The sequence below is a fragment of the Furipterus horrens genome, unplaced genomic scaffold, assembly GCF_987537825.1.
Source record: "Furipterus horrens unplaced genomic scaffold, mFurHor1.1.pri manual_scaffold_6, whole genome shotgun sequence".
NCBI lineage: Eukaryota > Metazoa > Chordata > Mammalia > Chiroptera > Furipteridae > Furipterus > Furipterus horrens.
In genome coordinates, this window is record NW_028327176.1 from 12,926,974 (window position 1) to 12,954,269 (window position 27,296).

Consider the following 27,296-nt stretch of genomic DNA (forward strand, 5'->3'; position numbering starts at 1 on the left):
GTTAAAGAGTCCTAACCATAGCTTTGGCCACACTCCGCCAACACACGCCAGTAAGGAACAGGTTGGCTACCAGTAGGTTACCAAGCAGAACTACTGCCCTTTACATACATGTCAATAATAGCTCAACAGCCCATCAATAAATTCTCACAGGACAACATGACATCTCTTTAAGACTTTCAACAACTGTAGAAAGAAATAAGTGTTAAAATCTATGTTTCTTCAATTTAACTTGAGAATTCTATTTCTAAAATTCTCTATTTTTCCTTATTTTGAAACACATGTCTCAATTATTCTGTATAATGTGCAAGAGACAGAAATAAAAATTTAATGTTTAAAATAATTTGGATTAATAGAAATGTTTCTAAGAATTAAAAGGATTATTTTTCTTTAATGAGGAAGCCTACCAGTTGCATGAATTTTTCAAATATTACATTTTACACAGCTTTAAACCTTCTGTGTAAAATAAAATATATTGCCAATTTAATAATGAACCAGATGGAAGATGCTCAAATAAAATGTTTTCCCCAAACTGGAAATCTGGATGTTATGACCATTCGCATCGAAAGTAACGTTTGCTCCTTCCCTCCCTTTAACATTTGCATATCCACCAATCCAGAACAGGTGTACAGCACAACTCCTTCATGACTCAAAGTTTGACCTTTTCTGCAAACACGCACCCTCTTATCCTAGATCTTGAAAATGCAAGGATTATTGTTTTCCAAAGTTCTTGTAGAAGATTCATAAGAGAAAAACAAGCATAAACATCGGCAAAACGAAGGAACCACACAGCAGCACAAAGGCAAGTGAGGTATTTGATTAAAAATATGTATATATATGTATTACATGCCACCCACATCAGGCATGGTATGTGGAAGACAGTGACCGACACCCTTTGTCACTTCCCAGCTCCCGCTCGGTGCTGTGAAACCAGGGAGAGCCAGCAGGGGAGAGAAGGGTGGCTGTGGGAAAAAACTACAGAGCTACGCAGCTTACTGAGAGACCTCACAAAACCAACCCCGTAATTCAGTCATGCAAGTTACCAGGTGCGCAGGAAGAGATGAGAAACCCCTGCCTTTTTAAAAAAGGAAATTTTGCCTCTCATTCTAGTACTTGCAGGTTAAGTTTTCTCGAAATATGTGTTAAGGACAACTAGCTGCTAACAAGTATCAAAGAGTACGGGCAAAGCAACACAAGGTTAAGTGATAATAAAAGCTTCACAGAGCCAGAGCAGTTAAATAATGCGGTACTGCAGGTGTTTTAAACTTATTTGCAAGACTGATCTAGACATATATAAGCACCACCAACTCTAACAGAGTTGAGAGTTTTTCAAAGTTTTTCTCTTTAGCCTTTAGAGGAAAAACATCCTTAATGTTTAGAAAAAAATTAAAGCACTACTAAAACAAGTTTTCTTTTAAATCCCTTACTCTATAGTATCTCTGAGTATTAAAATAAACTTTCATATTTCCTGTAAATATATGGTCAACTTGTTCTAATTCTCCAGTTTTCACAATGAAAATTCAAAAAGTACAAAGTCTAAGAATAGTATTTAAAAATTCAGAAAAAAAAGTTTCATCCTATTGTGATTTTTCTATAATGTAAAAACAACTCTTCAGCAGTTGGCTGGTAACTTTTAAAGTTGTGGAATAAGATACACTCTGTGAAATCAATTAACCAGATAATTCCAAGTAGAAAAATAAAGCCTAGTTTTAGTGAAGCGGCAACTGTCTTGGAAACAAGTGATGCCATTTGATAACTAGAAAAATACTCACCTACAGGCTGTCTTGGATTGGTGGATGTGCAAGGTGTAGTAGAAAACAGAAAAACTGTTATAGAGAAAAAAAGACAGTAGGCCAAATTACTGAACCAACCGTTTCAAAATACCTCTGACATGACCAGCACTCTTGCACAAATGAAATGAACAAACATCAGTGTATGGGAAACTGTTCATTTTCATTCTTTAAACAATATACTCTATTTCCTTCTGGCCTCTTCTTGCCCCAGATATCATGGTCCCTTATGAAACATATTTATGTTTCTTCATTTAAAAAAAAAATCACAAACTAATCTCTCTGAATATTAAAGATATGAAAGGCAAAAATCAGGCCACTGAAGTTAGAAGTACCCACATAAAGAAACACTAAAAACATAAACTGCACCTATATTTACATGAGTGCTTATTATCTCAAAAGCTAAACTTTCAAGTCAGTTCTTTAGCTGCCAAATTAAATGTTCAGGGCATAAAAATTTACTATATTTTAAAAATTAAGAATATACATGCCATTTTCTTCAGAACCTGAAAACTAGAATAATTAAACAAATGTGAATGAAGCAGTAAGTTCCAAGCCAGCACAGCTTTCACTCTCCTAAAAGGGCCTCTATGAGAAAGAGGAGAACAACTTTTTGTCATCAATAAACTTCCACAATTTGTCTTAGTCACATTACAGTGTTATCAATGTGCTAAATTTATAAAACCTAAGTAAAAGAAAAGTCTTGGGGGATAAAATATTCTCAATTTTTATAAAAATTTAAAAGTACTGTTAAAATAAATTTAATTCCTTACACCATGCTATCACAAAATATTAAAATAAATACCTATATATATTGCTGCTATCTTTATTCCATATATATAAGTTTACTCCATTTATATTCTATTTACCTAAGATTTATAGAGCATCTCTGTAAAAAGAAGTCACTGTCTGGAATATGAAGATTCAGGAATGAAGAAATAAAAGTACCCAGTTTCTTTACAAGCATATAAAATCAACCTGTTAGAAAACACAACTATACTAGGACTTCTGAATAATGGTTATAATACCAATCACCCTGTTATGAAAATTAAATTACCCAACTTTCTTTTCTGATATTTTCATTACCTAAGAAAATCAAGAATTTTCATCAATGTGGTATACTCTGAACCAGCATGGTTTAGTTTGTTTACAACTCAAAAAAAATTGTTACTATGGTAAAACACAGAAAGCCATGTGCACAAACACAAGATTATCCAAAGGATACACAGACTGTCAGGAGAAATCTGGAAACCCTTATGCACAAACACAAGCAAATCCAAAGTAAATACATAGGTAAGTATATTAGTTCCTTAATGCTGCTTAATCGAAAAGGATTTCCTCTGAGCATTTCCAGATACATTTTCCTTCTGAGAAAAAAAAATACTAAAATTTTCACCAAAAAACGACCTTACTGACCATTTAAAATTATTTGTAACATCATATAGGACCCAAACTCCAAAGCTTCGATAGACCACATATAAATTTATCAACTGGATCATAGTTCTGTATTAATGAGTAAGATAAAATACAGCACACTCATCAATCACTTTTTGCCTAAGCCAACCATAGAAACAATACAAAAAAAAATACATTTGAAGATGTCAGAAAAGGGGACTCAAGAGTTGTTGTTACTGTTGTTTTTAAGAGTGTTAATACAAGTCTTTTACTACAGATACTAACATCACAATCAATTGTGAACTTCATGAGACAACCACAAATCTTCCAGGCTACACCAGGGTTTTCCATTCTCCTTCCGGAGCCTTTGGAAGACTAAGAAATGCTCAGTAACGCGTACATACGCACACATACACACACACACAGACACTTTATGAACTCTGGCAATTGCTTCAGTAATAAATGTCTAGCTAGTCTCCAGTGATCTGCAAAAGTACTACATTTCAAAGCGGGATCTACTGAAGACCTAGAATAGTAACCCTGGGATATTTAAAGTACAGATTCCTAGGGCTTACCCCAAATTTAATGAATTAGAATCTATGGGTGTGGAGCCAGGGAATCAGAAATATTAATAAGCATCCCCAGAAAATTCTCATGCTCACTAAATCTTAAGAAACAATGAGAAAATCCTATAGCAGACACTACCTCCTCTACTATTTTTCACCCAATCAATAATATTAATCAATACCTGAGGCAGTCAGAAGGAAGTTTTGTCATAAATATGCTCGTGTATAGATAAATTTTAAAGAACAGAAAGAGAATTAAACATGATTCCCACGGTATAAAGAAATATCAAGTAAGGTTCTTCCCCTTTTCCACCTTATCCCAGATATAAATACAGCCCTTTAAAGGTGATGTACGATTTCTTTCTTTTAAAGACAACTTTCATGTTCATGTTACAGTACTTAGTAACCTATTTTAATTTACATTAAGTATCTTAGAGACCAGGAAAAGAGAAGAGCACAGAATAATAATTTGCAACAGACTAAATAATTATGTTGCACATCCATTTAGAGATGATCTTGAAAGGACTAGTTTTGAAGAGAAGGCAAATGGGGAGAAAAGAAAGAAAAGGTAGGATAGAAGTACAGAGGGAAAGGGTTTACTCTTCCCAGCATTCCAGTACCCGACTCATGCACTCTCTTCCCTCGGACTCTAATACCTACTTATACCCAGGTTTGCCAAATTAAGAATAAGTTCCTCGGTTTCATCACGTAATAGCCTCTTTTTGAAGAAGTTTTTAAAGAGAGACAGTATTCCGTTCATGAATTTTAAATAATTTTAAATATACACTTAAGATACAAATAGCCCTGGCCAAAGAGCTCAGTTGGTTAGTGCACCGTCCTGATACACCAAGGTTGCAGGTTCAATCCTCATTCAGGAAACATACAAGAATCAATCAATAAATGCATGAAATAAGTGGAACAACAAATCAGTTTTGACCTCTCTCTCTCTCTCACTCTCTCTCAAATCAATAAAATTTTTTTTTTAAAGATACAAAGAGTCAGAGGTCAACCAGAACAGTTCAACTGGCCTCTGGCCAGTGTTGAGAGGAAGTCTGACTGCAAAATTCTGACTCAGTTCCTCGGCAGACCGGACCCCAGCTGGTGGTCGGTCAAGAATAAGCCCTACTTCTAACCCAGACGGGAAAGCAGCGAAGATGAGACGTCTTGATGTACTAGATGCAGTGTAATACAACCGAAACAGTAAATGGTGGGCTTTTGTTGTTTTCCCCTACCAAGTGACTCCTCTCACCTCCTCTCCATGTAACCAGAAAAGGAGTAAAAGCCAATAAATGTGATAGAGACCAAAGTGTATGCAGTTCAATTTCAAATTAAGCCCAATGATCCACCTAGGATTCAGGAAAAAATTCTAGGATCCCAGTAACATCAACACATAGTTTACTACAATGCTTCCTAAGTATTTCCTTACCTAATTAAAGCCAGCAATGTGTGAAAATGTACACATATCAACCATAAGAAACAATGACAGACAGAATACGCTCTCACTTTGAAACTGTTCCTCTTTCAATATGATGCTATCTTTATTTTGTTTGATACTATCAAGTATGAATGTAAAAAGAAAAAATATATATTCCAAACAATACAGCAGAGTATAAACTAAAATGACAAAATTTTTTTCCCCAATCCTCCAAATTCCCTTCCCCAGCCAAAGCAATCATTATTAACAGGGTTTTGGGGGAGGGTGGCGGGGGCGCAGGGGGCATTCTTAAGATAAAATTTCCACCTATATATAAGCACGAATATAAAATTTTTAGTGTTTTTTTTTTTTTTACACAAAGAAGATTGTACTTTTTTCCCTAACAGCCCCTTCATCCTTCCATATCAGCCTATGTAAATCTACCTCAGTCTTGTTAATGGCCTTACAATATTCCTCTGTAAGTGAGAATATACCATAACTTATTTTAGCCAGTCCACCATTAAAGGATATTCAGTTTCTTTCTTCTTATTTTGTTTGACAATTTTACCCAATGCTGTGATGAATATTCTTGTACAACAATGAAAAATCACAGCTAATATGCTGTTAGGGAAAATTCCTTAATGTAAAATTCCTGGGTCAAGTGGTATATGTACTTGAAAATTTAAAAGACAGTGCCAAACTACATTCCAAAATCATGTTAAATAAATTTACTTTTCAACTAGTCAAGAAGAACTCAAATGCTTGGTGTTATCAAGCTTTTTTACTTTTACAAACCTAATAGGTTTTTTTAAATGGTATCCTGTTGCTTTAATTTGCATATTTTCCATTCATAAGTTAGGTTAAGAATCTTTTCATTGCATTTTTTTTTCTCCCTATAAGTGGCATGCTCCTATTTAGCCAGTTTTAATATTAGGCTGTTATTATTTCTTCTTACTGATATTAACACTTTTTTTATGTTGAGGAAAACTGTCTTTGACACATGTGTTACAAATATACTCCTTACCAGATTATGACTATTAATTTTATTTAAAGATTGTTTTTTGCCATGTGTAATTTAAAAATTGTATAATCAAATTTGCTCCTATCTTAACATTTTCTGGATTTTGTTCATTGCTTAGAAATTATTTTCTCATATCCAAGGTAATAAATGTATTGACCTTGTGAATTCTCCTAGCACTTTTATAGTTCCATTGACGATCTAAAATTTGTTTTTGGGCTACAGAAAAAGGTAGGGAATCCAGCTTAGTTTGGTTTTTCCTTTTTCCCCTCAGTGAGCCAGCCAGTTTTCCAAGACCGTTTATTAAATAATCCACCTATTCTATCTACTGTCATCATCATCATTAGATACTAAATTCTCATTTCTATGTGAATTCTAATTGAATTCTCTCTTTTGTTCTATTACTTTGTCTATCCCTGCACAGGTACAAATTCTTTATTACTCTAGTTCTATTACATCATTTAAATCCTGGTAGGGCTCCTTCATTACACTTTTTCCCCTTGAATTTGCTATGCTATGCTTATTATATATTATCTACAGGAAACACAAAGTTCTTTTTTAATTTCTCCTCTTAAATTTTAGGAGATTGCACTTAATTTATAAATAAAATTTAAAAAGAACTCATAACTTTTCAAGTATGAGTCTGACCAGCCATTAGTTGGGAGAGGAGCTAACATGTTGGGTACCATATGCCAAGCTTACGGGATAAGCTTATTTTAATAATCACAACCCACCCCACAAAATATCACTTAGGTGGTATCAATATTTTCATTTTATAGATGAACAAATTAAGGCTCAAAGAAGTTAAGCAACTTGTCCAAGGCCACAATCAATAAGCAAAGTAACTGAGAATTTTATCTGTGCAATTTGAGTTGAGGCCACACTTTGAATTGTAGTATATAATTAAAAACAAAGTGTGTCTTTCATTATTTCAACTGTCCTCAACTGATTTTTTAGACTTCTTCCTCTGGGCCCTGCAAATTAACTATTTAAGTTAATTCCTAGGTAAACTTAGTTGTTGTTTTAAATGGGACCTCTTCTTCCACTACATTTCTAACTTGTTTATATAAAAGAATACTATTGATTTTAAAGCATTAACTTTGAAAGTGTCCACCTTACAGAATTCTCTTATTGACCCTAATAGCTTTTCAGTTGATACTGTAAGTTTTCCAATCATATCACAAATTATTTTACCTTCACTGTGTCCATTCCACTGTAATGGCTCAAGGTCTAAATGAATCAATTTTTCATGCCTTAATAATGGTATATTACTCTATTGATGCGCTACAAAATTCCATTTGTAATATTTACTTTATGACGATAGTCTGTATGAGATAAGTCTACAATTTTCTTTGTATTTCTAAGATTCTTTATCTTTAATCTTTGGCATTTTAATTATGATGTGTCTTGGTGTGGTCCTCTTTGGGTCTAGCTTGTTTGGGACTCTGTGCTTCCTGGACTTGTATGTCTATTTCCTTCACCAAATTTGGGATGTTTTCCTTCATTATTTTTTCATATAAGTTTTCAATTTCTTGTCTTCCTCTTCTCCTTCTGGCATCCCTATGATTCGAATATTGGCACATTTAAAGTTGTCCCAGAGGTTCCTAAGCCTCTCATTTTTTTCAATCCTTGCTTCCTCCTTCTGCACTGGTTGACTGTTTATTTCTTCCTTAAGTTCCAAATCATTGATTTGAACCCCGGTTTCCTTCCCTTCACCATTGGTTTCCTGTGGATTTTCCTTTGTTTCACTTAGCTTATCCTATACTTCTTCCCTTATGCATTTGCCGTACTCAAGCATATCTGTCAAGTCTGTGAGCATTTTTATCATCAGTGTTTTCAACTCTGCATCTGTTAGGTTAGCTATCTCCTCACTGCTTAGTTCTCCCACTGGAACCTAGATCTGTTCCCTCTTTTGGGCCATACTTCTCTGTCTCCTCAACTTGATAAGACTCCTGTATTTGCCTCTGTGTCTTAGGACTGTCACTCCTGTTACATTGTTTAAGGGGCAGAGTCTTAGGTATTCATGAGTACAGGGAGACTGGTCTCACCATGTTGTGGCACTATATGTGGGGGAGGGGTCTGAGAGGGAACAATACTGCTTGCTCAGCACTTGCCCCTTTTCCAGGCACTTCTCCCACTTCCTGTATGGGACTGGCGCCCCTCTAGCTGTTGCTCTGGCCCGTGGATTCCAGAGTGGCTCGGTCTGCAGGCATTCTAGGACTCTGGAGGCCTCTAAACAAGCAGACTCTCCTGAGACCACGAGACCAGCCTTTTATACCCGTGGGGACAATGGCTGCAGCCCTGAAGGCAGATTTGCTCCCTTTGCTGGCCTGTGGAGAAGCCAGAAGATGTCCACATCCATATCCCACGAAGCAGTGGCACAAAAGAGCGAGAAACTGCTGGGCTGGGGGAGCAGAGCAAAAAGTCGGAGGAGAGCCCGGGAGCTTCTGGGCCCTGGGGACCTGAAGGGCGGGCTGAGGTGCTGAGGTGGAGCACAAGTTGGATGGCTCTGCCTGGAAGCACGCTCCTCACCTGAGGCGCATGTGAGCCGGGAGCAGCAGAGCTGCGCCCTGACTGCTGAGGGTCAGGAGCACAGCATCCACCTCCTTTGTTGCCATCAGCCACATCCTCTGGGAGGCCGCCAAGCTCCGGTCTGAGAAATGGGTGCAGGGCTATTTCTTCCTCCATCCCAGCCCCCGCTGGTTTTCACAGTCAGAAGCAAGGAGGCTTTATTTTCCCCGGTGCTGGGACCATGAGCTGTGTGGTCTGGTCTGGTGCTGGGAGTGCTCCCCAGGTGTCCCTCCCTACTTATTTTAATGTGTGACTGTGGTTTTCACTGGCTGGCCACAGCCACTGCTGCTGCCTTTGCCTCCGCCACTGCTGCTGCCATAACACTTCCTTTCCGCCCCAGCTCCACCCCTCCTACCTGTCTGAATGAGTATTTCTTCTTTATATCTTTGTTTCTTGGACTTCCATGCAGCTCAGTTTTCTGAAACTTCTGGTCTTCTCTAGTTTGAGGTAGTTGTATTCCTTCTTAGTTGTGGAGGGAGACTCAGCATGTCTACCCATGCCTCCATCTTGGCCAGAAGTCCTAACTGAACTCTTTGTATTTCTTTTAAAAGTTTATCATCACTGTTTTTGTTGATTTCACAGCTTTCCTTCTTTTTCTGTGCTTTGGAACAGTTTAAATAACATCAGAATGATCTTATCCTTTAAGATTAAAAGAATTCACCCATGAAACTATATGGATTTAGTGCTTTTTTTGACATTCAATTTCTTCTTCCATAGCTGGTATCTTGTCTGTTTAGGTTCACCTCTGGGGTCAATTTTGTTAATTTATATTTTCCTGTAAATCACTTGGATTTATTTTAAATAGCACTGAGTAATTCTCTCCCTTGAATACAAACTGTGTCTCACTAAATAGGAAAAATATAAGCAAACACATAAATCAACATTATTGGAAAACACAGCAAGAATGAATTAAATGTATAAAAATTGGAGCAAATTACTGATATACAGTCAGTTGGTTTTTTTTTTTTTAATTAAGAATATGAGTTTTGGGGAAAGAGCTCCTTTAAATAGAGCTTTGTGGGTAGTGAAGTGCTGCTAGGGTTTTTGTATCCAGAGAACTAAGTTAAACAAGAAATGAAACCAAACTATAAACTTCTTTAAAAATATTTTTTAAATGTTTAAAAAATATTTCTTGCTACAAAGTGCAGAATTGTTTTCAATAACATAGAATGTATTAAATATTTATCAAACGTAACTGAAAAAAAGTAATACAATTGTCTGCAATGCTCTTAAGTGTTACCTTTCTAATTATCTATCTCTAAAAGTAGGATAAATATCAAAGTAAAAAGTGACATTCTTCTAATTTATTTATAAGAAACACTATTCAAACATTCTGTGAGAACTTACTATGAGCTGGGCACTGTGTCAAGAGACACAGAAATAGTGAAGGCATGACCCCTTGGCTCAAAAAACTTATTTCTCTAATCTCTAGCTACAACATGACACACCTTATAATAAATTCATAGCTATCTATTAAAACCTCAAGAAACATAAACAGCCTCACTAGAACTTAGCTTCACAACAAGCAAATATAGTTGAAAATCAAATATCAAACATGCTTCCATTATTGATACTGTTAGATATAATTTTTTAAATGATATCATATTTCTATTTAAGTTTTAAGTCTTGGTATTTCAAATTGGATATCTTGTCCCTTCCTATAATAAGGCTCTCAGTAGAGAGAAGTCTAGAAAGGCTCTGAAACCACTGCTCTGAAAAGAGTCGGAAAAAGACAAAGAATCTCCCTTTCCACTGTTTAATTAAACTTTAATATAAGAAACAGGATATTAAAAATTCAGAAATGAATGAAATATCATGATAAAAACAATGAGCTCACTTTGGAAAATGTTAAACACCAAAAGGATCCTCTGCCTTAATATTATGTTAACAAGTGAGCAACAAGTTATTATTCATAATATTGTTTTAGAAAAAACTGTATCTATAAACACTACTGAGATATAAACAGTAAGAAAGCTGGGAGTGCTCTCATATGGTACAAACCTACCTGTGCACATGATTCTTCAGGTGTTTTGGCACTAACTGAATAAAGTGCTGGGAGATCTAGTCTGTGCACAGAGAATTTTTCTAGAGTGTGCAAAAGTGCTGGAGCAAGGTGAGAAGTTTGACCTGAGCCTCGTTCTCCAGACAGCAATAGTCTTGGCCTGTAAGAGGTTGGCTGATGATATGGTGACCTGCAATACATGTAAGACATAGTAATTATTTTGAAACCCATATATTCTGAAGATGAATATGAAACATTAGGCAACATAGTTACATTAAAAAGAAATGTAACTAACTCCAAATTAATAGAATATCCCTATCTTTTTTAAATACAGTGAATCATTTTTCATTAATTAGTTTTAAAATGTTCATCTCTGACCATATTAATAACCAAGATGTAAAAGTATAAAAATCTTTTCTAAAAGAAAGAAAAAATATGTAGGTATCCCACCACATATATTAACTTGGGAAGTGCTTCAGACAGTAATTGTGATTCAGTTATTATCAATAATTATCCATTGTCAAATGTTAAGAATCCCTCTTCTCCAATAAGGACGTAAATTTGAAGATTACCCAACATGTAGGACTTTTTTACAATGGTTAAAATTTTAAATTTTATGTATTTTTAACCAGACTTTTTAAAATAGAAAAAGAAGTAAGAATTTTTCAGTGGTAGCAATTTCTTTTTTGCCAATAAATCCTGTTTTTGCCCTAATACATGACATCTAAAGCCCTAAACCAGAGAAGGTAAATATAAGGAAATACATTAATGAAACTCAAAGAAATGAAACAAATTTATATATGATCACTATAAATAACTGAGGAAATTCTAAGCAATATAATAAAATAAAGCAAATAAATAGAACTAATGGAAAGAAATAGGGAAAACACTGTTACTTGTAAAAGATGATCATGTACTAGAAAGTCCAAGAGAATCACCTAGTAACTGTCAGACTCTACCAGCAAAGTAATAAGACAAAAGATGGAAATAGAGAAGTCAGAGATTTCCAAAACACAATCAAGAACCAATATAAAAAAGGAAAGGAGGTCCTATTTATAACTGCAAAAATACAAATGGGAAAAGAAACAATATTAAAGAAAAGTATGAAACTATACAGAATATAGAATACATCATGAGCCTGACTCTAAAGATGTCAATTCTTTCTAATGTATTTATAGTTAACTAAAGTTAAATAAGTATATATATTTTATAGTATCTTATTTTATACATTTAAAATTTTCAAATCAAAATCCCAAAAGAATTTAAGAAAGAAAGGGATATTTAAAACTTATACACAACATTATCTGAAAGAATAATCAAGGAAATTTTGGAAAAATATGTTATTTAAACCTGTTTTAAGAACAAGCACTTCATACAAACTTCTTGTTTAACTTTCTTAACAATTCTATAAAATACACACTTTCCATCTATTAAACAGATGAAGAAACCAAGACACAGAGAGGTTATTTATAAGATTGCACAACTGAGTGGACACAGATTTCAAATTCTCATTCAGATCCATAGAATCGCAAAGCCCAGGTTCTGAAGCACTATGTTAAGATGTGCCCTACATTATACTGAAACATATTACAAAACAGAATAACAAAAAGAATGCAGAATATACCAAAGAAAAGAAACACAGGTCAATGGAAGATAAGAGGAAACCCAGAAAACAAATCACAGTACCTGAAATAATTTTACATAAAATAATAAGCATAAAAATAAACAGAACAGGGATGAATTATAAATAAATGTTTAAAATATGGAGGATTCAACATGCTCTCCCTCTTGGCATGCTCCCTCTCAGGAGCCACCACCAACTTCACTTCTGGATACAATACTTCCATTTCAAAATGACGATGCTTTGGGGATGGCAGCCCGTCCCTACTTCGGAAGAATCAGTTAATAGCCTCTCAGTTCCAGTCTCAGATCCCAGTCCCATGTCTCCCTTAGATCAGCAGGGACCACAGCCCTTGTCAGCAGTTACTGAAGACGGACTGTCCTCCCTCATCACTCCTAAAAGACTGAAGTCTCTGAGGGAGGAATGAGACGGGCTGGAAAGCCAGGACAAGTGGAAGAGGGAAACTGAGATAGATAGTTAAATGGCCAAACAGTTTACAGCCATCTAGTAAATCACAAAATCCTACCTTCCCTAACCAAGAACACTTAGAGTAAATGGTTTACACTTCTCCCAAACAGAGGGTAAATAGCTTAAATCACTCTACTCAGGGATATAGATAACAGAAATCTAATTAGTGCCAATCACACCCAAGGATGGAAAAAGTCAGGGGAAATAATTTCATTTTTGGCACATCAGCATAAAGCTGATGAATATTATATTAAGATTCTCCCCTAAGACCACCTTTAAACTCCCAGCCTTTAAGACCCTCAAGACAAAGGACCCAGTACCTGCTCTCTCTGGGGAGCACATCCGCTCCTTTCCCTTCCCCCTCTTTCTAAATAAATTTTCTTTTATAATTTGAAAGTAAAATAGGATTCAGATCTTCGTTTCAAAGAATAAGTAAAATAAATTCTAACACAGAAACAAATAAGAAAAAAACAAAAGGTTTGTGCATTCACAAAAATTTTTAAACTTTCATAACTCAAAAATTACAACATTAACCAAATGGCAAACAACCAAATAAGACCAGGAATTTGCCATGTATAAAAAGCTGGTGTGCATAGTGTTAACAAAAATACCTTCATGGGCAAAGAACATAAGGAGCAACCCCCCCCCAAAAAAAGATACAAATAGATAACATTTTTCATAATGGTTCATTCATTTAACAACTACAGAATGCTTCCTATGCTGAATGCCTTGGCCCTAGTTATCCAAAAATACCACTTTTATCACAGAGCACACAACGGAATGGTATTTAGTGGAAAAGGAGATACACGAATTACTGTAACACAGTGCGCTTTATACGCAGCGCAGCGTGCTATGAGAGACCCCAACTAGAGACTCATAAAAGGCTTTCTTGGAAGTGTTACCAAAGCATAAACTCAACAGACTGGAGGCAGAAAAGAGAAATTCCAAGCAATAAAAACAGGATGTGCAAAGGACCAGAGGCGAAAAAGACCTCTGGTCCATTGGTCTAACAGATATAATTCATACAGTCAGTTTCTTTTAAGGTTTTAGGCCAATAGAGTAAAGGTACTGCAGTTAGGGAAGGGGAGCAGAAAGGAGAATCCGACTATGAAAGGCTAAGAAGGACTTTGTAAAGCCATGTTAAAAGTTTGGAATGTTCACTGAAGACAATGAGAAAGCATTAAGATGCTTAAGCAAAGGGAATGACTTCATCTTATACAGTTTTCATAAGATAATTCTAGCTCAGTATGACAGTATAGGAAAGGGTTTTGAAAGAAGGCAAAACAGGAGGAAATATGACCAGTTAGTGGTTTACTACAATTACCCAAGCATTAAATGTTAATGATGCTCTAGACAAGATAGTGTCAGAGAGGTGAGAAGCAACAGCCTGAGATGAGACTTATTTTCTTTAGTCAGGTCTAGGTCATTGACTAGATACAGAAGGGAAGAAAGAGGAGGAAGCTGAGGATGATGTCCAATTCTAGTTGGGACAGCCAAACAAATGGTACCTATAGGATTCACAGGCAGAGAAGGTGGGGGGCACAGTCCAGTATATACTAAAAGATCTAAGGCACAAAAAAGGGAGACAGGCAGACAGGGTCTAAAGCTTAAGAGTGATCTAGGCTTGAGAAAGATTTGGTAGTGATTAACAGAAGAAAAATTATGAAAGATAAATAATGAGAAATAGCTTTTACATATTAGATTAATAAACTAAAAATTAATTTTAATACCCATTATTAGTTAGGAGATGACAGGAAAATTGGTATTTTCATGACTAGTGGGAGTGATAAAAAGAACAATTTTCTAAAATTAAATTTGGCAAGTATGTCAAATATATACCAAAATGTACACCAAGGATATCTGCAACTCATCTCATTCCTAAGAACTCCCTTACCTCTTAGCATTCCCTACATTTTTTCATAGCACTTATATTCTAACATTTTATCTATTACATTTATTGTATTATTGTCTGTCTCCATCTAAAACATAAGCTGAAAGAGCAGGCATCATAGCCCATTTTGCTCACTGACGTATTTTAAGTACATAACACCACATCTGGCACATGATGGGCACTTTGACAAAATAACTGAATTAATTAATATATGAAACAACAAGTGAATGATTCAAATAAACAAGAAGATGTTACTTTCATCTATCTGGCTGTCAAAGATTTAAAAAGACAAACCATGTTCTGAATTGACAAGGATATAGGAAAAATACTAATTTCATACATTAGTGATGAAAATAAACTTTTAGTACATCTTTCTGGAAGCCAAACCAAACCAAATCAATTTTTAAAAAGTGAAACCCTTATTAAAAGCAATTTAATGACTTGTATCAAGCTTTTAAATGTATATTACCTTTTGACACAGCAATTACAGTTTTTAAAATTTACGCTAAGCTCTAAATCAGATAATGGTATAAGAATGTATACTTAGCCCTGGCCAGGTAGCTCATCTGGTTGGAGTGTCATCCTGTACACCAAAAGGTTGTGGGCTCAATTCCTGGTCAGAGCACATACCTAAGTTGTGTGGTGCTCCCCAGTCAAAGTGCGTACAAGAAGTGACTGATTGGTGTCTCTCTCTTTCTCTTCCCTTCTCTCTCCCTCTCTCTCTCTGTCTTCCTCCTCCCTCCCCCGCCCTCTAAAAATCCATAAACATATCCTCAGGTGAGAATTGAAAAAAGAAATAAAAAGAAAAAGATATATGCTTAGAAATATGTCTATCACTCTACTGTTTATAAAAGAGGAAAATGGAAAATTTCAATTTTTATCAGTAAGGTTATATAAATTAAGGAACATCCAAAAAAATAAAAGTACTGTGCAGCTATTTTAAAAAATTGATATTAAGTAAATTCTGACATGAAGTAAAACATTCCCAACATAGTGGATAAAAAAGCAAGACATATTCAAAAACTTAAAAGGAGAATATAATTTATACAAAATAATACGTGGGTCTGTCTATATGCATAAAGAGAATACGGAAGTATGGTCACCAAAACTTGAACAAATATTACCTTCAGATGCTTGGGCTTTAATTTTTACTTTCTTCTTTATGCTCTTCTTTATTACTTGAATTTTCTACAGAGTATATCATCTTTCTAATTAAAAAAAACAAAGCTATTTTCATTTGGGAAACCTCAGAAAGCTGTGTTTCTAATCTCCTTACGGTAATATACAATAAGAAAGAAAACTTATTTTCCATCATAAGGGTTCTCTGCCAGATTGATAGACCTTAAATATCTTTACTTATATTTCATCGTAAATCTACATAAAAGGTTTCACCATTGTTTTAGGAAACTATTCCCAGAAACAGAAAACCACCAGCAATGCCCAAGCTAATGTTACTGGAGACCAGTATTAAAGTAAAGCTTTCTATGTGTCTAGAACCTTTTTTGTATGGGTCTGGGAGGCCAATACCGGGAGCCACCCCAAACCAGACCAAACAACAACAAAAAATGTGTAGTCCTTATTAAAAGCCCAAAGTGTTTATGCCTTAGAAAGTATAAAAAATTTTATTGTCTAACCTACCCAGAAAGCAATATATTTTCCTTTCTACCTATTAAGCTCATAAGTCAATTTGGAAACCACAGTGTAAGAGAAGTAAATAAAGTACAGGCCCTGGTTCTGCCACCTGCTAATGGCATGATCATGGACAGTTTACTTAACTTAGTGCTTCAGTTTCATTGTCTATAAGACAGTAATGCCACAAATTAGTTATATGATTATTTATATATTAATTATCACATATAAAGCCCCAAGTTTTATATCATGTATTTACCACACATCTAGTTTGTAATGAACATCAGATGCTAACTCCTATCCCTTCATACTCAAAAAAAACCAGCAAATGTCACTATTTCTACTGTGAAGCCCTCCTGGACTTCCCAATGCAAGCTTCTGAGTTCTGTTTTCATAGCACTTCACCATATTCCAATGTTTGTCACCCCAATAACAAGAACTTCCACAGAGTAAGAACTACACTACATCTTAATGCCTGTCATAGAGTAAACCCTTAAAAACTGGCAGAATGGGTGGATAAATAAAATTTATCGAAATATCTACAACAAAAAAGTTTATTCTAGGATATAGCTGTCTCAAAGTCAAATCAGAACTAGAAAAGCTTATGTTAAAGAAGCTAATTTAATACAATGTCAGAAAGGCTAAACCAAACAAAATGAGGCATACCAGTGATACCTGCTGAATCACTGGCAGAGAAAGTTCTTAATAAAACATCAAACCCAAAACTACATGTGAAGTTTTCTCACATCAAAATCTATTTCTGAATCACTCTGTTGAAAACAGAGCTACTTCATAAAATTGGAACATAAATCTTTTGATGGTTCCTTAGCTCTGCATTCATATATTTCAAATCCAAATAACTAAAATTGTCAAAACAAATCTCTCTCTCACATACACACACACACACACTATCCAGGTGGGGGAAAAAATGACTATTTGGCTTTCCCTTAACCAACAATAAAACAAATCTCTAAAATTACTAAAATAGTCTAAGAAAACTTCCCTGAGGGAATAAAAGAAAAGACCTAGAGTAAAAGAAAAAAGTTTCTAATACAAGAGCTTTCTGTTAAAGAAAAATAGAGTAAATGAAAGTAATTTAGTCTCATTTTTAAAAATGAAAAGCAAGTTATCAATGCAAATAATCAAATTAACATCTTACCAAAATCTACATGGGAGAAACTTCATTCGAGTTGAAGACTTAAATTTCTTCAAAATATGTCAAAAGAAAAATTACTTAAAAATGCACACAATCCAACATCTTCAAATAAAAGTGTGATTAGACCTACCTTACTGGAGCATTACGGTCCTTTAACTTTCATGATACATAATTACGTAAATGCAAGTGATGACGCTATTAGTATTTGAAAACTATTCGGTCTCTTAATTTAAAATTAGATTAGCACTAAAATCATTTACCCATTAAAGTGCACAGCAAAAGCTGCTTTAATATAGAACAATGATTTTCAATCTTTTTTATTTCATGGCATGCATACACTAATTACTAAAATTCTACAGCACACCAAAAAATGCATTATATATTTTTGCCAATCTGACAAAAAAACCAAAAAAAGGTATAATTTTGATTCATTCACACCAGACGGCTATTGTTGTGTTGGTTGTTGTCATTTTTTTTATCTGACAGTGTAAGGCAGCGGTTCTCAGCCTGTGGGCCGCAGCCCCTTTGGGGGTCGAACGACCCTTTCACAGGGGTCGCCTAAGACCATCAGAAAACACATATATAATTACATATTGTTTTTGTGATTAATCACTATGCTTTAATTATATTTAATTTGTAACAATGAAAATACATCCTGCATATCAGATATTTACATTACGATTCATAACAATAGCAAAATTACAGTTATGAAGTAGCAAGGAAAATAATTTCATGGTTGGGGGATCACCACAACATGAGGAACTGTATTCAAGGGTCGCAGCATTAGGAAGGTTGAGAACCGCTGCTCTAAGGGAAGAGGTATTACATGTTTTAAATATTCTTGTGACACACCAGTTGAAAATTGCTGATATAAGTAAATGTAAATAGAAACACCATAAAATCTAAATTAGGAAAGTGTAAACCAATGGGGGTTAGGAGAATAAAAATGTTATTTTTTTAATTACTGTGCAATTTCTAATTCAAAATCTTTTTGGTACCCTTAAGAGTCCCTATATTATCATCTGAAATTGATTACAAATTAAAATATTCTCAACCATGGAAAAAATTTTGCTTCTGTTTATTGTAGTTCAAGTAAAAAGCAATAAAACTGGGGACATGAGTTGATTATCTAAAGGCAACCCTTCCTTCCACTCTGATTTAAATAAAAGTCACATAATTGGTTTATTTTAAAAACTTTTATGGTTGACCAAAAAAAAAAAAATGTATTACCACACAAAAAAATATACACAGTAAATGCTTCAGAATTGTGCCCAAACAGAAAATAAAAGTTCTCAAGGTTAGAGCCATAAGTAAAAATATATCATAATTCTAACCATAAAGTAGTAAAAGTCATGCTAAATAGAAAGAAATTTGATATAAATTACTTACATTGTAAAATGAAGGTAGGATTTATGTACAGCAGCAGCTGATGACTGTTTCTTTGGTGATCCTGAGTGACAACTGGTCTCAAAAATTGATAAAGCATTCTCATCTTCACTATCATCTAAAATTAGAGTATCTATATCTGTTCAAAAACAAAGATATCACAAAAATTGAGGCTTATAAAGTCATTTAAAATTAGTGCTCTACAAAATCTAAAAATAATTGGTTTAAAAATCAAATGACATTATTAAGTTACCTATTAAATAATACAGATTGAGCAGGCAAATTGACAAACTACAATGTTTTGAATAATTTATAAGTGAAAATAAATGTAATTCATTCACCTTTACAAAAAATACTTAAGTGTTATAAGATATAATTTGGGAGACTTCACTAACTACAAGAAGACTGGAAAAGAAATGGCACGCTCATAAAATACCCATCTACTTACTAAAAATATCTAAATTAATTTTGACCAAAGCCAGTACATTTCATCTAAGGTATTTGGTATAATTAATAGGGCACTTGACTCAGAACCAACACATCCAGTGGCTGGCTCCAGACTGCATCAGAGAATGACCTGATTAGTCCCACAAGTGGCAAACAGCAACAGGAGATCTGGGCAGGCACCAGAGCCCACTGGAGCAAATCCTGCTTCCTGGGGTCAACCCATCCACAGCAGTAAATTACCACAGGAGGGCTCACACAACACACACAGGGGACATTCCTGGAGCACCTAGTTCAGGTTATCAAGGAGATTGCACCACTGATCCCCAGGACACCTACTACACAAGGCCACTCTACTGAGACTGGGAGATACAACAGATCTACCTAATACACAAAAACAAATACAGAGAGGCAGCCAAAATGGGGAAACAAAGAAACATGCCCCAAATGAAAGAACAGGAAAATCCCCCCAAAAAACATTAGGATACTTGATCAGTTCTTACAAAAGTAACATGGAACAAACTGACCCTTATTTTTTCACACAGTACTCACATATATTCACATACACTTTTTTCAAGGAAAACCTAGACCAGCTGACAAAGGAGTCAGGAATTCAGTGGAAACAAAGCCAATCTTAAAAATGCACTCATTTGCCTTGGCTGGTGTGGCTCAGTGGACTGGGTGCTGGCCTGTGAACTGAAAGGTCACTGGCTTGATTCCCAGTCAGGGCACATGCCTGGGTTGCAGGACAGGTCCCCACTTGGGGGTGTGGCAGAGGCAACTGATCCACATATCTCTCGCACATCGAGGTTTCTCTCCCTCTTTCTCCCTCACTTCCACTCTCTCTAAAAATAAATAAATCTTTTTTTTTTAAATGCACTCATTCAAGTAACATTAGATTCTCTATATGAGTCGTAAGTTACTGCTTAATGGACTAACAGAAACTGAAATCCCTATTGAGAGTTTGCTTAAAAATGTATCTGGACTACAACCTGAAACACTAATAGCTGTACTTCATAAATACGTCACAAAAGTGTCATCAGTTTATTCAGTAGAAACTAGTGCTACATGTGTAGATGAAATGGGAAAAAAAATTAAGATTTGACAGAAATCATACCTTTCCCCTCTAAAAAAACAAAAGGAAAAAAAAAGATATATTTTTAAAAATAAGACACTGAACTGTGCTTGCAGATGTAGATTTTTTTTAGGCTTTTAAAATCTAAATTATTTAGTATAACTAATATTGTAAGTTAACCTGAAAAGTAATTGAGTATCTTTTGAGTGATAATTTCATACACAAGGAAAAGATACTTGTCTAGGAAAAATATTAAAGACCATAACAAACCAGAATAATATATCTAAGTAACTAAAAAAATTCTTAATAATCAAATAAAATTTGGTTTCTCTTCTCCACTGGTACATAAAGAAAAATTTGAACTAAAGCACACTCTATACTTATGAAAAAAATTATAAAAAAGAAAAAGATAATAATGCTGTAAAAAATTCTCAAATGGAAATAAAGGAGCTATCATAATCTCTCAGGAGGAAATGTAAGATTTTCAAAAGTTAAAAAATTTGGGGAAGAATATGTATCCTCAGTTATGAAAAACAGAGATAAAAAAATGTACAATTTATGGCAAAGACCTGGCTCAAACATAATTAAATATTGATTCCCTTCCCTATTTAACTAATTTAAGAAATGAGTAATCCATGTGATAGTTCATGAAAATCCATCCCTAAAAAATACAGTTTTAAAAAAATAGCTTTAGAACAGCAAGATTCATTGAATATTGAAGGTTTTTACTATACATGACATTATCAATGTTAGTATAATTCGATAATTCGTTGAATAATTTTCTGTTTGCTACAGACCACATGCTAAACAGGGTAACAGGAACTGGGAAATGAAGATAATTTAAAAAACTACTTTTCTTCAAAGTTCATGGGCCTTACTTTGATTAGCATATAAACCTAAAGTTTTCCTGTAAATGAGTTACATTTTTATTTTTTATTTTTTTTAATTTTTTAAATTTAGTTTTAGAGAGAGGGGAAGGGAGGCAGAAAGAAAGGGAGAGAAACATCAATCTGTGGTTGCCTCTTCTGCACCCCCAACTGGGGATCTGGCTTTCAACCCAGGCATGTGCCCTGACTGGGAACCGAACCAGTGACCCCTTGGTTCACAGGCCAGTGCTCAATCCACTGAGCCACCCCAGCCAGGGCAAATGAGTTACATTTTTAAAGTTAGCTGTCTCTTTTTACCTCAGATCCAAACTACACTCTTGAGGCTAGAATTCAAGACCTTTTACAACCAGGCTCTAATTTACTCCCTCACTAAAAACTTATTCCATTAGCAGAGCAAACGGCAGACTGCCCTGCCTGTAACAACAAAACATTGGATGAGTAGAATCCCTCTAGCACCACAGTCAAGAGCATGAGCTCTGTAGTCAGGGTCCTTGGGTCTGAGTACGCCCTAGGACTTACTGAATGACCCTATATAAATGAATACCTTCCTTAGTTTCCCAGTTTCCTCTTCTACAAAATAAGAGTACCTACACCACAGGATTATTATGAGGATTAATAAATGACAATTTATGGAAGGGTTTTATAATAATAAAATAAATGTAAGCTATTGTTATAAAGTCAGCTTCTCAAAAGATTATTAAGACTCGTACACTTGGACAGTCAGAATGTCCTAAGAGCAAATAAACAGAACAAGCATTCATTTGCTCTTTTTATAAACATCCACTAGGCAACTCCCATATGCTAGGCAACATGCCAGGCCTGGAATACACAGTTGTGAATGAAAAAATACATGGCAAGTACAAGAGTAACACATAAATAAGCTATGAGGAAACTCAAAATTTATTTATGCCTGTACTTAACCATATGAAAAGATAATTTATAGTACCTTCTTTCTTGTCACTCTGGCTAATTTCAGCATGAGGAAACACTTTTTGCAAGACTGCTAGGATGTTGTTGAAGCTTCTTTCTAGCAGCGGCCTTATGATGGGGGATAGTGCATGTCCTGAAGACATGACAGCACGCTGGGAAGCAGGCACAATATTCTGCATGGCATGATAAAAATCCTGGGCGTTGAGCACTATGGAGGAAACATCTAGCTGCAGTTTATGACTGCTAGCATAGATCTGGGGGTAACGTCTCCGCAGGGCAATCAGAGCAGCTTCAGTACACAGGGCCTTGATATCAGCTCCACAATACCCTAATGCACAAAAGGAAAAGGACAAGAAAGGTAAGTGCATTCTTCTGAGCACCAACTATGTTTTGCAAATATAAAAATCAATAATTTTTTGTAATTTTATCAGCAAAATGAAATCTGACCACTTAAAATCACCTAATAAAATTGTTTACTAAGACTAAAAATGTTTTGAATATTTTAATTAAGGCGTGAACTAATATTAAAACAAGTAATTTATTTTGTGCCAATACCACCAATTATAATGTACAACTTTTCTTCAGGAAAGGTTTTAAAAGAATAATCATTTCATTTTAGTCCTTCATCAGTATTCCCAACCTCAGTTTAGTCTTCATGACATTATATTTACCTAAAATTTTTCCAATATTACTAATTTCCAAACACATAAAATATAGTACAAAATAGTACATAAGCAGAAACTTCAAACACAGAGCTATTCTAGTTATTATCTAATAACTCCAAAAATTGTATTTTAAAGTTGTGATCATCTCTGATAGTTCCAAAAGTATTAAAGAGAATAGGAATTCATTAATTTTTCACATTAACTTCATAAATATTATATATTACATAATATATCTATTCAGCTTAAAATGACTTATAATCTAGTTCTAAGGGATATAACAACAAGGCATTATCCATTGCCCATATTTAAATAATTATAATAGTTTAAACAACAGAACAAGTCCAGTGCTTTTAAGTCATTTCATTCATTTAAGCAACAAATACAGACAAAATACATGAACTATTAGGTCTTTTCCACAAAAAGAAAGAAAACTCAAACTAACCACGTTGTTTTTTTATAGCAGCAATTAAACTTATATTTGGCAACCTTTATCAATCGTGCCAGCAGGAGGAACCACTGAAACTAGTTATAGAACATTAGTCCCTAAGCTCTTCAAAGAGCAGTATCAGGCTTACTTATCTCTTTAGACCTCAAAATTACCTGAACGAACACTTAAATACCGAAATAAAAATGGTGATTTGACAAGAAAACTATGAGGAGTGAAGAAATGGCCCTAGACTAACTGGTAGAAAAAGGGCATTAAGGGACACACCCGCATAAATCAAACTGCAAGTGATTCACGCATGTACAACGAACTGTGTCCCTACTATTATTAGTAAAGCAAATGATCCTGTTCGTCAGGTCCTACAGATAACAGAAAAACCCTCTTTACTCTGGTCTCCTTTTCTCCATAGCACTCTCCACCTCACCATTTACCTGCCATGTTTATCGTCTGCCTTCCCTAACTGGAATGTGAGCTCTGCGAGAGTCGGGCCATTGTTTTGATCACTAATGATTCTCAAACACAGAGAACAATGCCTGGCCTGGCATTCAGTAGATATCCAATAAATATTTCTTGAGTGGAAGATTGAATGGACAGGAGAAATAGTAACTCCAAGGTTACAGTTTGGGAAGGTAAAACTGTTATTATTGAAGCAACTTAATCACTGTGTAACAATTTCAATGAAAATTACAAAAACAAAACAAAAACAAAAACAGAAACTATTGCATTCTTAAAGAAACACTGACTCAGAGTTAGGGGGAAATTTAATATGACCTGTGAGAATTTAATTCAGGCAACTATAAGCAGATAAAGCATTAACACTACCCCATGACAGCAATCAACCTTCCAAATAATTCTGCAGAATAACAAAATTTACCATTATTCTCTCATTTTATTTTCTATTTCTCAGTGAATAACCCTGAAAAAAGGTATCTTTTCCTGTGCAATACATATCTGTTAAATCACTTCAACAAAATAACTGCAGAACTCCAGCTCAGCTATAAATACTTAATGAAATAACCCATTTCAGATATAGTAAATAAACTACTATCTTCAAACAATATATAAACAACTACATTTCTTCTTCTTCGTTAAAATTATATACACAGTTAGTGAACATACTATATATGATCTAATTTTGAGTGCAAAACCCAAGTTAAAAAAGAAAAAAAAAAAAACTCAGAAAAATGCAAATCCCCAAAACAGCCACTGAAAGGTATTTTTATGTAGTAAATGTTGCCCATAACATTTACATTTGACACAATAATGCTAATAATATACATAACAGCAATATATTATTCATTTTTTATCTATGAAAGATAACATAAAAGTTTTTCAATATTAATAGATCCCATTTAAAGAAGTCAATTTTCATAAACAATAGACTATAAAAAGTAGGATTAATCTTCTTTACATTTGCTTGCAAATGAGAATTATTAGTTTTTATCGATGGTGCTCAACCTTGACTACTCATCCGAATAAACCATGAAACTGAAACCAGATACCCAACAAACTTAGTATATCACAATCCCTCATGATCCTGATCGCGTTTAATATTATAAATGTATATTTTGAGGAAGCTTTACAAGTGATCATGATACACAAAAAAATTAAGACCTACTGAATTAATAATATACTTCCATTATGAGACGCTAAAACAGAATTAAAAGTACATCAAAACTTTGGCTAAATAGGTTATATTTCGGGTGACCTCATGCCCTGGTTTAGGTCTTATCTTGTCACAATTAAGAGCATATTTTTCACTCTCAAAAGAGTCCTAGTCTAGAAAAATAGATGATATAATCAGTACAAAAATACTGAAAATATACTACTGTCTTTTGAAAGTTAAAAGTTGATGTTAAGGAAAAAAATCAACATGAATTCCAAAACTATACTAATTCTACCATTACAATTCTAATACTCTGATGAACCCAAATTTCTAGATACCAAAGAAAAAGCATTTTAAATACTGCTATTAAGGTGGAAAGTTGTCTGAAACTGAAAATACTATACAAGCTATTCAAAGAGGTTATAGACTAGAAATAGGCAATAATAAAATTTTATAAGTTATTCTTTAAATAAAACATCAAACATAATGAAGGCTCACAAGCTAGATGGCTCAATGATACACTTCCATTTGTTCTGGCCTTCTTAGTGAAAATGAATAGAGAAAGATGATTCAGTTTAAGCTCCTCATTAACCTTAAGTTCCTACTCTTTGTGCACATGTTCTTGATACCAAAATTACTTGAACACTACTTTAAAATCACACCTATTATGCATGCAAACACCTCCAAGCACTTGGGAATTTATTTAAAGGTAAAAGTTACCAAATCCATAACCTCTAACGAGACATCAGCTATCTTTGCAGTTATTCAGTCAAGACTGCATATTCTTTGTTAGGCATGAACTGAACCCATACATGTTATAACATGTTTGGGATACAAAAAGTGGTAAGTTCATGGTTAATTTAAAATGTATTATTATTTCATTTCTGTTTGAAGACCTGCATTTAATTTTTTTCATGTGAATTGGTTTTTTTAATGGAATAAATGTCACAATCAAAAACATAATCAAAAATTATGATGGACTTTTATATCTTTCTTTGAGAAAAAAATGATGTACATATAAGCAGATTCTAAACCACCACTGCCACCACCCCAAAAAAGGCAAGAAAACTTTTTAGATGATACAAGAAATTATGTCTTAGAATTTTTTTAACTTAAGAAACTGACTAAAAGCTATAATAAATCACTTGAAAAAACAATATGTAGTGGTCTTTGGAAATGAAAAAGGAAACTAAGATTTTAATATCTAGAATGAAGAATTAAGAGTATATAATATTTCACATGGTAGATAGGGTAACAGAAATTAATTTTAAAATACCTATGTTTTAGGGAGTTTCCAAAACTGTTTGAAGACTTCTGCTTATTTCAATTAAGGATCATTCTGTGACAAATTCACAGAAGACTACAAAGACTCCCCAGTCTGCTCTGTACTCTAATACAATATCATAAAAATAGCAGGAAATAAAAGGGCTCAAATTTCAAAATGGAAAGACTGGATTCTGCACCAAATACCACCCTCTCCCATAAAGCAGCAAAGGGCTTTGTGAAGGTCAAGCCAAATGTACATGAAATGGGTTTGGCGCATGCTCTCTGATACCAGGCAAAGCTTAAACTGGAGAAGTGCTGGAGAGATTTACGTTTTCTCCTCACCAGAAGATGTCGAGGTCTTTGAGGTTCAAAAGCTGAGAGATGCTGCTTCGGAGATGGAGGTCCCTGTGGATGAAGAGGATAATTCGGATGTAGCTAACTGAATGGACTAATGTTCTATTTAAGTTTTAATTATTTGCTGGTGGATCACAATGATTTTTTTTTTTTTTACTAAATTGTTCTTTTTGGTTTTGGTGACTTTAAAGATTTTCTAAGTAGGCTGTTAAATGTTAGTGGACTTATTTTGGGGATTTCTTCATAATGCTTTAAAAGTTCATGGAGAGATATCTTTTAATTTATATCTTTGAGAAAATTAGAGGAAAGCAGACAAACGATGGAAAAAGAATGAAGGAAAATTACACATGTGTACACTTGATTGCTTAAATATGCATTCACTTTATTTCAGACCTGATTAGAGCCAAAACCCCGGCTTCCCCTCTCCTATGTATGGTCATGTATGTAATAAAATACTCTCACCACATCCTTTTCAGATTGTAGTGTTCGTTCACTCTGTGGGGACATCTTCCACTCTGTGAATAACTTAACATTAAATTGGAAAGTTTTTTGTTTGGGGAAACACTAGCAGATGACATTAAATATGTTCTCTGAAGACTCTTCTCACTCTACTTCATGAAGATGAGTCCATCATGTAATCTGCAAAGTGAAAGACTATACAGTCCTGTCTTAGACGTGAACCTCTATCTTTCAAGTTTATGCTTACTTTTCTTAGTAAAA

General features: G+C 34.4%; 1 protein-coding gene across 1 annotated transcript in view; it reads right to left on the reverse strand.

Moving 5' to 3' along the window:
* ATAD2B (ATPase family AAA domain containing 2B) overlaps positions 1–27,296 on the reverse strand; it is a 130,223-nt gene that overhangs the window by 42,718 nt on the left and 60,209 nt on the right. The window contains exons 16-18 of the mRNA XM_090280952.1: positions 22,257–22,568; positions 18,908–19,043; positions 10,757–10,943 (exon numbers count right to left, since the gene is read on the reverse strand). Of these exons, the coding sequence (XP_090137078.1) occupies positions 10,757–10,943; positions 18,908–19,043; positions 22,257–22,568 (635 nt within the window). The remainder of the gene's footprint in view (positions 1–10,756; positions 10,944–18,907; positions 19,044–22,256; positions 22,569–27,296) is intronic.